This window comes from Camelus dromedarius, chromosome 19 (assembly GCF_036321535.1).
Source record: "Camelus dromedarius isolate mCamDro1 chromosome 19, mCamDro1.pat, whole genome shotgun sequence".
Classification (NCBI taxonomy): domain Eukaryota; kingdom Metazoa; phylum Chordata; class Mammalia; order Artiodactyla; family Camelidae; genus Camelus; species Camelus dromedarius.
In genome coordinates, this window is record NC_087454.1 from 21449001 (window position 1) to 21462113 (window position 13113).

General features: G+C 52.6%; 1 protein-coding gene across 10 annotated transcripts; it reads right to left on the bottom strand.

Annotated features, from left to right (window-relative positions):
* Nucleotides 1–6473: 6473 nt before the first annotated feature.
* Nucleotides 6474–13109, bottom strand: BAK1 (BCL2 antagonist/killer 1). 10 transcript variants are annotated; one of them, XM_031434916.2, is made up of 8 exons: nucleotides 12853–13109; nucleotides 11739–11837; nucleotides 11018–11349; nucleotides 10808–10908; nucleotides 9710–9845; nucleotides 9226–9369; nucleotides 7937–8117; nucleotides 6474–7811 (listed from the first exon to the last, which is right to left on the bottom strand). In XM_031434916.2, exons 4-8 carry the CDS (start codon nucleotides 10875–10877, stop codon nucleotides 7707–7709), a joined length of 636 nt encoding a protein of 211 aa, XP_031290776.1. In that variant the 5' UTR covers nucleotides 10878–10908; nucleotides 11018–11349; nucleotides 11739–11837; nucleotides 12853–13109; the 3' UTR covers nucleotides 6474–7706. The 10 variants fall into 10 exon arrangements, with proteins under 10 accessions (XP_031290776.1, XP_031290777.1, XP_031290775.1 ...); XM_031434917.2 differs by having other exon boundaries at nucleotides 11243–11349; nucleotides 11739–11848; XM_031434915.2 differs by having other exon boundaries at nucleotides 11739–11848.
* Between the last annotated feature and the right edge of the window lie 4 nt (nucleotides 13110–13113).

Genomic DNA, 13113 nt, shown 5'->3' on the forward strand with positions numbered 1-13113 from the left:
TAGGTCAGTAAAAGATCATCAAAGTAAGAAATGGCCTCAAATGTGTGGCTGAAGACTGAAAAAAATCAAGGCAATTCCTAGTCCACCCTCTCAGTTGGACAAAAGGGCTTCTAGGAATTTTAAGGCATTACTCCCATAGCACCCTAGTCAACAGAGAAGCAAGTCTCAAGAGAATTTTGGGTGTGGCACTTGGTGCATGAAGCGGTGTCCAATCAGATATACAGAATAATTCCAAAGATTTTAAGGGTATTGATACAGTAGGGAAGGGGCAGGGCACAACCATTAAAGGAATGACACAGCAATTGAAGATTAGACTCTCAGTAGACCTTGAGGCCCAAGACAGCAGAAGATTTGACTTCCAATAGACCTTGAGCTTCATTATACACTCAGTATAATATATTAGCATGGTAAATGACACACCCACAGGTGCCCTGACAGTATGGAGGCTAACTGTAAAAGGTCAAAAAGTGGGCAGTGGCCAGGTTCCTGGGAATCCCAGCCACTTCCCCAAAGTACTTGGAATAATCCTCCCACTTGTTAGCATATCAAGTTACCTAGCCCATAAAAACTAACAACACCACACCCCGAGGGACTCTCACTCTCCCTTGCCTTCTGAGATGACTCACACTCAGTCTAGAGGGTGTCTACTTTTACTTGAACCACCCCCCCCCCACACACCTCATGGCCTCTCGGGCCTTCTGAGACAGCCTGCATTCTATCTATGGAATGTGCATCTCTCTGAATAAATTTAGTTTTACTCAACTATGGCTCACTCTTGAATTTTTTCCTGTGTGAAGCCAAGGACCCTTACTTGGGGCACATCCCAGAGACTCGCCCAAGACCTAGGACAAGGCCATCCTCTTACGCCCCATTTTCCTGTATCAATATGGTACCCCCAAATCACTGCTAGTCTAGACTCACTGCAAAGGGCTGAGACTATTCAACTTGTACTGTGAAGGAAAATTCACATTTTGTGGCAAGACAAGAAAAATTTAAACATGAGAAATTCTTCTCTGCCCTCTGGCTTCCTCTCTTTCCTCTACTGTGCATTGTGTATCTGCATTATGCATCAACCAAACCTCTCCCATCGGCAGGAATACCTACCAAGACTACTTAGTGTGGGGCCAACTGACGTTCTTCAGAGTCCCACGACCTTGATTTCTGGGCTCAGATGTCTGACATTCTTTGCTGGGCGTGTTTTCCCTAGCAAACTGATAGCCCCAGGTAATGCCTTCCTTATCAGAGTCACAGAGCCCACGCCCTTCACAGACCCTACACCTCTTACCTCACCTACAATCAATCAGAGACTTGTGCACCTTGTGACCCCACCTTATGAAACACCCCAACAACTGGCCCTCAGTGCTCACACAGCACCTCTTGCCTGTGTGGCCCGCTGTTGCCTATAGCAGCAGAACTGCTTAACTTTTCCCCTGTTCTTCGCCTCAGGGCTCACACAGGCACCTCTCATCTGTGTGGCCCGCTCTTGTCTATAGCAGCATACCCCTAATAAACACCTTTTCTATTCTCATACTTTATCTGGTAAATTCTTTTACCAACCCATGCATTACCATGTCACCAACCAGGTCACTCTGTTGTGGCCCACAACACTTAGAAGATAATATTCCTTCTTGATCTTGTAAGGGGTCACATGACCACCAGGATGATATTTAGATCTGGATTATGTAAACTGTCAGTAATACATCATTTGACATACAGCCTCCTATCTCAAAAAACTTAGATAATCATGTCTTGATTTCTAATGGGTGGAACAGTTCTCAGAGCTTTCTAAGATGCTCTTCCTGGGTTATGATCCTCAAATTTGGCTCAAATAAAATTTTCCATTTCTTGCTTATATTGACTTACTGATTCTTTTGTGGACAGTACAGAGGCCTCTGGGCTGCCTACTTTCCATCAGGAGAAAGCAAGCTGAGAAAAATTTTCAGCTACCTTTAACGGGTTGTTTCTTCAGATGAAGCCAAATAACGTGATGAGAAAGGAAAAATGCCTCAGACTAGGGTGAGCCAAAAGCCATGGAGAATAGTGGGTTGAGGAGCTGATTGAGGAGCCACTCTGTGGGAGCAGAACCAGGTCTAATCAGGGAGTATTCCCCATCCGCAGAGTAGGGGAACCTGGCTGGACTTGCCCAGCTGATTTCAGAAGTGTTCTGGACAGTGACTGCCATAGGTCTACTATTCTTCATAATTCCTTCTCAGGGGAGTGTCTATTGTGGTTATTCTGTCCCTGGCTCACCATTGTATTTTGGGGTGTGTTGGGTAAATAACTTACCTTTTTTAAATCATAGGTATTTCATTCAAAAGCCACAGTCAGACCTAATGTAGGTTACAAGATCCTGGACTTTGAGCCTAATGTCAGGATTGGATGAATCTTTTGGGGGTCCTGAAATGGGGGTGAGCATGTTTTGCATGGAGGGAGAACAGAAATAATTGTGGTTAGAGGACAGATTGGTAGATTGATTGCTTTGATAGCTCCAATTCTTCACCTTTCCCTATGTGTACACCCTTTGTCCTGTGAACTTGCAATTTCTTTCATAACAGGAGCAGAGTCTATTTCCTCACCCTCTTGAAGAGTCTGAGTTTAACCATGTGACTGGCTCTGGCCATTACAATAATGTTAGCTGACTTGATATAAGCAGAGGTTAGAAAAAGTATATGTTTCTGCTACTTCTCTTGCTTCTCTGTGATCACCATGAGAACATGCCCAAAACATGCCCAGCTTCACCTGCTGGAGGGATGTGAATGACACATGGAGGAAAGCCGAGTTATCCAGCAATTGGCATCTGAGGTCAGGGGTGAGGGAGCCAGGGTAGTCTTCAGGGACTAAGCCCTTAACTTGTGGGATGAGGTGCTGACTCCTAGATAAGCGTCAGAATTGACTTAAATTGTAGGACACTCAGCTTTATTGGAAAAGAGAAGAGAATGAGGTCAATAAGAAGCAGCTGTGGGCCTCCAACCACCTTCGTCTCATCCCGCGGAGACAAGCCAGGCCAGTGGTAGCCGGGCCTGCTTTACAGTGTGCATTCCAGCTGGATCCCTCACCCTACCTTTGTATGGAGCTGGCGTGAGAAAGCAGCCTTCTCAATGAAGGAATACCTGGCTGCTTGGCACTATGCAGTCTGGATTTGGGGTGCCAGCCCATTATAGGAATTGTCTGAGGCTGCCAGTAACTGGACTTCTCAGGCCAGTGGAGATTACTGTATCCCCAGCTGGCCAAGGATTAGGGCACAGAATACTGGGAATAGTCCCCAGTCCCATGGTAAGCTGAGCTTGGGTGTGTCCCCCTCACCAGGAAAAGGAAGGGGGCGCTATTCCTAGCCAGCCCATTGTTCAGGCCACCCAAGGTCATGTGAAAACAATCTTGTCCCTTATACTACACAACACAACCGGGGAGATTCCCCCCATTCCTCTACCAGGATAGCATTTGGCTTTCAGCCTGCACTCAGCCCTTCTCACATACAGCAGTGTTATTCAGGTTCCTGGAAATCTCATTCTTTTTCAGCAGACATGGAAACCCACATCCCTAAGCCCAGCCCAATGCCTCCCTTGCACTCTGATTCATAACATCCACAATTCAGAAATGCTGGACAAATTCACCCTGGTGTGGTCCTCCTGAGAATTACACAAGAAAATGTTCTCATTCCTGAAAAAGCCTAACCATCTGCTGGAAATGAACTGGAGAAGTTGCTCTCAGTAGGGTCAGAGATTAGATTAGAGAAGGGTCGGGTCAAAACACGAGAAGACTGGTGAGCCCAGCTTTTCTGCAACGAATCATCACAAAAATGTGTGCCATACACTTTGCAAAGTAGGTTCACTGCGGGATGCAATGCAGCAGACAACTTTGAAGAACTGTGTTCTTAGCCAAAGTTGGAAAAATTTGAGGCGTTGGGCACCAGGAATGATTCCAAGATTGCAAAGTAATAGTTGAGATAAATGGAGCTGAGAGGTATATTCATTTCCATGTTGATTTCAACAACGGATGCCCACTCAAATGTTATCCCCACCCCCACGTACACAAGCACACTCACATCCTCACAGGCATCCATTTAGTGCCTGCCTGGATCCATTGCCAAATCCCATACTTCAGGTGGAGGGAGGTTCTGTGGCTTTCGTTTCTCTAGCTATTGACTTTTCTCAGAAAAGTCCAGTTTCTGCCCACATTAGTCCATCACCTGATCTTCGTCATGTGAGGCTGCTCCTCTACTGGATCAATTTTCCATCGATCTGCTTCCAGGAACATGCTCAGTAGGCCAGATCACTGCTTTTCTTACTGTCTGGTGGGCTGAATCCCTTCTCTCCCCACATCTTTTATATCCCAGTAATTTGGTGTTCACCTTTTTAACATGTCCAGCAACGGATGACCACTTTCCATAAACTGGGTTTTGCTGATTTCCTGGTGCTTGACATTTAGATACCTCCAGCAATCTTTGGTAACTCCATTCTCTTTCTCTCTCTCTCTGTCTGTTTCTCACACACATATATCTGTTCTGTTTAGACAGAATTAAATCTGGATTTTTCTTTGGTTTGGGCATTTACATCTGCAGTGTGTAGGAGGAGGAGAGAGTGGCTTTATTTATCTTAATTAACTAATGAAATAATTTTATTTTAATGCTATTCAGATGGTTAGATCATAAAAACTTATTCAAACAACTTACTGAATGGTTTGGGCAAAGGAAGGATTTTCTCATTTGAATGGACAGTGATCTAAAATAAACTTTCTTTTGAGGAGGTAAAACAGCAAACACATGAAGGTAAACTCCGGGGTAGGGGTGGGGAGGGGCTAGGTACAAGGCAGGGCAGATATTTGTACTGACCCTGCACTACTGAGCGTGACACCTGAACACGCTCCTTCCCATGGCTGCACTGCTCCAGCTCAGTGGCATCACAGACTGAGGACTCTAGACCTCTTTGGAGGAGACGCAGCTACAATATCAGAAGAACCACAAATCTTGAGAAGACTTTGATTTAACTTCCTTAATACCTGCAGAATCCATCTGCTCCCTGCACCCCCACAGCCTCTGCTTTACTCCGTCCCTCCTAACTTCTCACAATTGCCGAATGTACATAGATTTCTGTTTTGGAAACTTCATCTTGGCAGAATAGAAGTGGAGTGAAAGGGGCCGTGCTAGACACAGGCCAAAACCTTTTGGGGGTTCCCCATGCCTTTCGGGTTAGCGGTCCAACGCCTTTCTCACAAGGGCAGAAGCCACGGCTGCTGCCACCGCCCGTCCGCTTCTCGGCCAGCCTCTCGCGGGGAGGGAGTGGGAGGTGCGCCCCGGAGGCCCCGCCCACGAGAGAGCACGCTTGCGCACTCGACGCAGCAACGGCCATCTTGGACTCGGGCAACCCGCTCACTTTCCGCGGACTTCAGAGGGGTCGCGCAGTTCCTTCCCGCCGGGGCACGCTTCACCCCTTGGGGGCCCTGCGCTCAAAACCAACGGCCCCAGCCCCCACCCTTCCGTCCTCCACGTAAAACCGCGAGCCAGTATCCTGGTGGCAATTGCCAGCTCCCCACCCTTCCTACCTGGTGACTCTGGGCAGGTACCTCAGTTTCCTTATCTGTGAAGTGGGAATTTGAGGCGTCCCCTCCCCTCCCCCAGGTCACCAGGTAAAACATCTACTGATTGGGTATGTATGGTAAGTTCTCAGCATAAAGGCCGGCACATGGTGTGTTCCTAAGTGTTATATACGTGCTTTTCCTTCAGGAGGCCTGTAGCTACCACCCTTCTAGCCACCGCGGCTACAGCGCCCATCCCCCACTCCCGCCCACGACTGCGGTCTCTTCGAAGACCAAGTCAGGGGCCGGGGAATTGGCAAGATGCCCTCAGGGGAGTGAGAAAGAGCCTTTTAGGACTTGAATGTGACCACTTTGGAAGGGTGTCAGAAAACAGCAGACCAGGGTGCCCAGGACAGGAAAGACTGTAGATTTTGGAACATTTAAACGCCCCCGTGCCTATTATTTTTATCACCCCTGGCTGCGTCCCCACAGGGACTCCCATGCAGCACAAAACTCCTAGAATGAAAAACCCTGTGTGTGTGTGCTAGCTGTGGGGGACATCGGGAAGAGGGAGCCAGGACACTGTGTCCCAGGTAGAGCCAAGCATGGGGCAGAAGGGCTTTTAGGGCCCTGGAAGGGAGAGGCATTCAGGCCAGGCCTTTGGGGGTTCCCAGGCAAGTGCAGCTGCTCTATCAGCTCTGCAGCCAGAGCCTAGCAATTTAGGGACCCCTGACTTCCTGGAAACTTGCCTGGAACCCAAAGAGATGAGGGTCGTGCCTGGGAAAGGGGCTAGGGCCTTCTAGTGGGCTGGAGAAACACACTTAGCCCACTACAGGATTCTGGAGGCCCAAGATGAGACCTTATTCAGTAATAAACCAGGTGAAAGCCAGGCATGCCCAGCTTCCCCCATTCCAGCCTGATGGAGTGAAGGGTAGCAGAGGAGACAAAAATTACTAAGTGGGAATGGGGGGATTGCAGTTTATTTTCAGACACACTCAAAGGGTGGGAGGTGGTCAGCCGGCTCTGCCTGCATCCCCTCCCAGCTCTTTGCTTAATTAAGAACTCTCCCCTGACCTCCAACTCCCTAGGCTGTGCAAGATAGATGAGGCACTGCTACCCCACTCACAGGAGGGGCTTAGGTAGGTGTGGAGTGTAGAGACTCCACTAGAGGGGTAGAGTTCAAGTATTCACAGTTCTCCATCCATACCCCCAGATTACACTGTGCCCAGGCCATGAGGAAGGGTCCCAATCCTGGGGTTCATAGTGGTGTTAATAGCCCTTTTCTCACTCAGAAACCTCAGGATGAGCTCCCTACCCCTTTTCCCTGACAATAACAAACCACAGTCCTAAACCATAATGTCAGCACCCCACTCACCCAAGACCCCCACCTTCCTTATCTGGAGTGATAGGGGTGGGGCGAGCTTCACTGGTAGTGAATGGAGCAGGAGCAAGTGGTAATAGGTGAGGGGAAGGGGGGAGAGGAGGATCTCAGAAGGCAGGCTTGGCAGGTGCTGATGAATAATTTCAGGCAGCTCTGGTCTGCACCCTGACTCCACCCACACCCTAGAATCCCTGAGAGTCCAACTGAAAGGCAATGGTGGAGGAGGAATGTGAGGGAGAGGAAGCTGGGCAGGACCTTGTCCCCACCAGTCCTGCCCTGGGGGACATGATGCTTAGGAAGGGCCAGGACTGGGTTCCAGGCCCAGTTCTCAAGCTCTGACCTTCCAGAATAGCTGAATCCTGGGGAGGGGTAGGGCTACTAACCCCCACACCCCAGACACCCTGGCCTTGGGCAGAGTGGTAGGAATGGGGCTGGGGTGGGTGTGTCCTCCCAAGGGTATTATAAAAAGCTAAAACTGTTGACAATTCCTTGGGGAGAAGTGGCTCCCAGCCTCTTGTATCCCCAAGTTATCAATCTCCCTAATGCCCAGCAGACAGGGCACAGGGGGTCCCAGAGAGCTAAGGGAGGAGGCCACAGCCCCTCTCTGAGAGGGGGCCTATTAGCACCATGCAATGTTGGAGCACCCTGCAGCCTGACAGATCTCTGGGCAGGGGCCCTCCAAAGTTGAAGTGTCCACTTGCTAAAGCTTCTGTACTCTTAATGGGGGGGACCCCGGCAGGGGAAGAGGTGAGGGGAGAAGGCTGGGCCGAAGTCCATGCAGGGGTCTCAGGATCCCCAAGGGCCCCTCTGGGAGTCATGACTTGAAGAACCTTCGTACCACAAACTGGCCCAACAAAACCACGGCCAGAACTATCAGCACGTTGCGGATGGGGCCATTTCCCAAGTCCAGGGCCGCCACCTGCCAAGAGAGACAGAGTGGTCACAAAGGGGCTGGCAGGTGTACAGTGCCCTGGGACCAGGGTGGGGCTGTGAGAGGGGTGGTCCCAGCAGCAGGGAGGCGGTCATCAATGCTTGGGCACTCACCCAGCCACCCCTCTGCGCGATCCACCGGGCAATGCAGTGATGCAACATGAAGTCGGCCACGAACCGGGTCACCTGGCCCAGGAAGCCAGTCAGGCCGCGCTGGTAGACATGTAGGGCCAGGCGGTAGCCGAAGCCCAGGAGAGCCACCACTCGGCCCCAGTTGATGCCGCTCTCAAACAGGCTGGGGACAGAGCGTCAACACAGTCAGTGGAGTACCCCAGAGGGCCCTTCGGCCTGCTTTTCCTCTCCCATCTCTTTGGACGTTCCCTGCCCCCCACCAGCTGGAAAGCAAAATGGCTTAGCTGTGAATCGAGGCAGCAGAGGCTGCCCCAGCTTGGCCTCAATTTGGGAAGAGCCTGAGTTTCTGTGAAAGGAGAAAGCTAAGAGGGCATAGAAGTGGGCTGCTGCTGCTGGGGGTGTGGCCCAAGTGCTGGGGGCACAAAGGGGCGCAGAGAGCGTGGAGGACAGAGCGGTGGACAGAGGCAGCAGGGAGATTACCTGTGGGTGCTGCTGCTGGCCTGGCAGCCCGAGGGACAGCAGAGAGAAAAGGACAGAAGAGGTTAGGACAGGTCCTGGAATCACAGCAGAGTGGGTGGTGGCCTCTAAGGACACAGGCAGGATGTTTCAGCCCTGAGCACCAATTCTAAATCTATTGCCTACTCATGCCTTCACCCTCAGCCTCGAATCTACCCCAAGGCTGACCTCCTTACCCAGGTGATGACAATGGCTAACACCTTTAAGTGTGGACACTGTTCAAAACATATTTCCCCTATTTTACGGACCAGGAAACTGAAGGTTAGAAAGTTTCACAAAGCCAGTAAGTGGCAGGCAAAGCTGAGATTTGACCCAGGCAGTTGGTCTCTTTAACTGCAGATTGCCTCTCTGACACCAGATTATACCATCTGGAAGCCATTTCCAGAACCTGGTAGGCTGAAGCCAGGTCCAGCAACCTTACCATCTTTGGTGTGAAATGTTCCAAATCCAAAGGACAGCTGTGTCCCAACTGGGCTGGGGGGCTCTGGGGCCATCCCCACCTGAGCCCCTCCATAGTCCTGATCTAATGGGTCAAATGCCAGAGCTTACAAGGGATGTAACCTTATACACCAGAGATGAAGAGCCTGAGCCTAGAGAGAGGAAGAGACAGGGGCCCAAGGCCACACGTGAATTAACAGCAGACACAGGGATGACAAACACGTCTCCTGACAGTGACAGAGAAGCGTCATCCCATCCCATGGGCAGGGCACAGCACGGTGGTGACAGCGCAATGGAGAGGCAGTGGCCGAAGCTACCTCGAGGCAATCTTGGTGAAATACTCGTAGGCATTCTCTGCTGTTGGCTGCAGGTGCTGCAACATGGCCTGGAACTCTGAGTCGTAGCGCCGGTTGATGTCGTCCCCGATGATGGCGAGCTGGCGACCCACCTGCCCCATGGTGCTGGAGGGACAGGAGGCAGCAGGTGAGCTGGCAAGCAGGTAGTTAGCACTGGGGCCCGGGCTCATGGCAAAGGGCTTCTGCCTGAGATGCCCTTGGCCTTGTGCACCCCTCCTTAGAGGTCCTGAGAGTGTTCTCAAACATAAAGGCTGGGCCCAAGGACAAGGGGCAGGCATATGCTAAAAAGGGTGCAAGGTCCTGGATGGGTGTGGGAGCCCCAGTTGAACAAGGAGCAGCAGTGGGAGAAGTGCAAGACCCCTCCAGGCCTTCCAGCTCCCAAGACCTGCATGGGGACCCCAAATAAGCCTCCACTTCCCTGTGGGCCCAGGGACCTGCTGCTCACCTGGTAGGTTCCAGGGGCAAGGTGTCCATCTCTGGGTTGGTGGGCGCAGCTGCCCCCTCAGCCTCCTGCTCCTGCTGATGGCGGTAAAAAACGTAGCTGCGGAAAACCTCCTCCGTGTCCCGGGCTACCTGCTCCTCTGAGGATCAAAGCTGGGAGTCAGGGAGGAAGTGCTCTGGGGATGATTCACTCTGCCTGTGGACAAAAGTGTCTCTCTTCTGGTCCTTAGTTAACACCTAGTGCTTACTCTGTGCAGAGTAGTCTTCTGGCACTTTTCATTTCATCCTCACAACAGTCTTGTGAAGTAGCTGATCCCTAGTTTACAGATGGGGAAACTGAGGCACAGTGTTTATGTAACTTGCACAAGGCCATACAGCTGGAGGGAGCAGTATAGACAGGACGGAATCCCTGGCACTTGGGTCCCTGACTTCATTTTAGTGTGTACAAGGCACCCAGCCCTTATGGCTTAGGGAATGTGGGAAACCAAATTTGAAATTGTAGCCTGAGGCCCAGAAAAACCACATCGAGAGATAGTGACAAAGCTGGGACTGAACCCAAAGTCCAGGGAAGAACTTGGGGTGGGCTGTGAGCTGCAGGCTTCCCTGATGGTCCCCTTGGAACAGGGAACAGAGCAGCCATCTTACTTCCTCCCCAAAGTTGTAACAACCCCGTTCCCTGTTTAGCAGACCTGACTTGGTGATAAGCCCGTTGACTTCCTTATTTCTCCCACTGCAGGGATAGGACAGCCACACCACGCCCTTCTTTCCTCCTCCTCACCCCACCCTGCCCAGCTGCCCTGGGAGGGCACTGTGCCCATCTCATGCTCCCTCCCTGACCCCTCCCAGCCTCAAAACCTCCCACCCCTCCTCCCACCAAGACTCCCCCCATTCTCAGGGCTTAATCTTGACTGCAGTCCAGCTTCTGAGCCTGACGGGCTGCCTGCATTGGGTAGGGAGATGCTTTTCTCCTTTATACAAGGTGAGTAAACTGAGGCAGGCAAGCCTGCCTTTCATTCCCGCCTGGCCTATCCACATCTGCTCTCTCAATCCTCACAGACAACTCTGGTGGTCATGGGATGGGCGAGGGGACAAAGACCCTCACCCGAAGTGGAGGAGGGATCAGGTTCTCCACACCCCTGCCTGGGAGGACCTGGACCTTGTCCGGATGCCATTCCTCAGGTCCTGGTGGAGGGCAGTGTTAGCCTGTGGGGATGGGTGAGAAAAAGCAAAGATGGGGAACAGAGGTTTCTTCAGCCACATGGAGGGAAGGGGGCCCCCATTCCCCAAAGACCCCACCGCCCTAAGAACTTACTGAGTATTACACTGGCAGCTCTTCAAGGGGCACTGGGGGTGAGAAAAGCCAGGCAGCCAAAATTCCCACCCAGGGATCAGCCGGGAGTAGGGGTGCTGCTACAGTGCCCTAGGGGATCTCTAGTTGCATTTCACCCCACTCCTGGGCCAGGGAGGCTAGTTTCAGAGGCTGGGGTTCCTTCTGCTGCTCCCAGGGCCTCCTGCACCTTACCCAGCACATGCTTACCGCAGACTTGCCACCTTCCAGCCAATGACCCATGAAGGCTGTCCTTGAAGGTCTCACTTCCCCTTGGCTAGTCAGAACACACCTGTTTTCCAGCTCAGGCCTGTTAGCTGCAAACATTTCCTGAGTGCCTGTGGTATGCTTCTACCACGTATGTATGTGTACTCCCCGGGGGGGCTGGACATGGAAAGAGCACAGTAACCTGGCAGGGTAAGCGCTGGCATGCCCATTTTATAGGTGGGAAAGGTGAGGCACAAAGAAGTTAGTGCCCAAGGCCACATAGCTAGTCAAGGCATCAGGTTGATTATCTGAATTTCCATGAGTCCATCCTCCACTTAACACTCATTTCAGACTTATTTTCCAGTTTGTGAACCTCAGAGGGTGTCCCTTCCAGGGCAGCTTTCCCTGTTTGAGTCCCACCTGTGCTCTTCCCATTCCTGCGTGGCAGGTAGTTGAGGAAACCTTCTTCCCAGCCCCCCAACCTGTCTCACACATGTACCTCCTTGCTCTCCTGTCTCCAGCCTCTGTTTTCCTCTTTTGCCCAGTTCTGGCCACAACTCTGGTCTGCTCTGTACAGCGTCCACAGAGGGTGTATTTCCTGGACATAAGCTGTTTCACTTTCAGTTTGCACCCCCTTCATTTCCCCCCACCCCAAGGCTGCCTCCACCACCCGGGTGGGAAACCCCCTCCTCCTATCCCTGGGGAGGGCCCAGCCCTTCCTGGGGCCAAGCACAGCTGCTCCCTCCTCCCTGGGAGGACCTGTGTGCCCTCCCCCACTCTCTTCCCTCTCAGGCCTGGGGCCATTTTTGAAAGTGCCCCAGAGAAGGGTGGGGGGGGCGGTCCCTCTGTGTTCTCCACCCTTCCACTCTTTCAGGGCAGGGACGGGGGAAGGCAGATCCTCCCCTCCTCCACCCCTGGGTGCCTGGCCTCATTAAAATAGACCTTTGCCTGGCACACCCCCATCCCAACTACTTCTTCCTGAACAAGGTGTCCTCCTCTCTTCCCTGGTCCCTGAAGCCTGGTGCCCCCAGGACCGCAGGGCTGGGGGGTTACCTACTGCACCTCAATCACTACCCCTGGGACTTAATTCTGGGATGAAGGTGGAGACTAGAAACAGCCCCCAGGGCCAGGGGCCTGTGCCTACCTGGGTCTGCCTCTACCCTCATCCGAGTGGCCTGACTTCCTGGTAGGGGGCCGTCCACTGTACCCCACCTGCTGGGTTTGCTGGGCCCAGGCTATTTCCCAGGGGGAGCTGCCTGGCTTGACTTGCAGACCTAGTGTTAGGACTCCTGGGGCAGCAGGAAGCGCTATAAAAGTTCTCCCCCTGCCCTTGACCTTGGCTCTGACCTCCACTCCCATCCCCCAGATTGCTCAAGAACTTGGTTCTTTGGCACCCGATTCTCTGGCACCCAGGGCCAGAGCAAGAGGGGAAGCTGTCTGTATGGCAGCCAGAGGGAGCCCTGACTGGATCAGGCCCCCAGCAGGGGTTGGCAGAGCTGCCCAGATAAGCCTTGAGGCCTCCCCCTCCCCACCGGGCCCCCTAAGGGTTCCCTGCCTCACCCTGGGCCTAGGTTTCAGAGAGCAGGGAGGATGGGCAGGACCCTCCCGCTTACCTGCCTGGACCCTAGCCCTGGCCCTGGCCCGGGATCGCTCAGCAGGGCGGAGGCCGGAGATCCTGAGGGGCCAGTGGCTGCTCCCAAGGGTAAGGTACCCAGGCCTGGCTTCCCGGAACGGGCGTCAGTGAATTCCTGGTGTCCGGATGCAGCCTCTGCTTGTCCTGGCGCGGCCCTGGGGACCCGCAAGGCTTCGGTGATCATAGAGGTGCCGGCAACTCCCTGCTTCAATCAGCTCCCTCTAGAGGAAGTTGCTCTGTG

Excerpts from the sequence above, each read along its gene's own strand:
- BAK1 (XM_010994538.3), bottom strand. The coding sequence starts at position 10,877 with ATGGCATCCGGACAAGGTCCAGGTCCTCCCAGGCAGGGGTGTGGAGAA. Across the intron at positions 8,118-9,225 it reads TTCACCAAGATTGCCTCGAG|CCTGTTTGAGAGCGGCATCA; the intron begins GTAGCTTCGGCC and ends CTCTGTCCCCAG. Across the intron at positions 7,812-7,936 it reads TCGCGCAGAGGGGTGGCTGG|GTGGCGGCCCTGGACTTGGG; the intron begins GTGAGTGCCCAA and ends CTCTCTTGGCAG.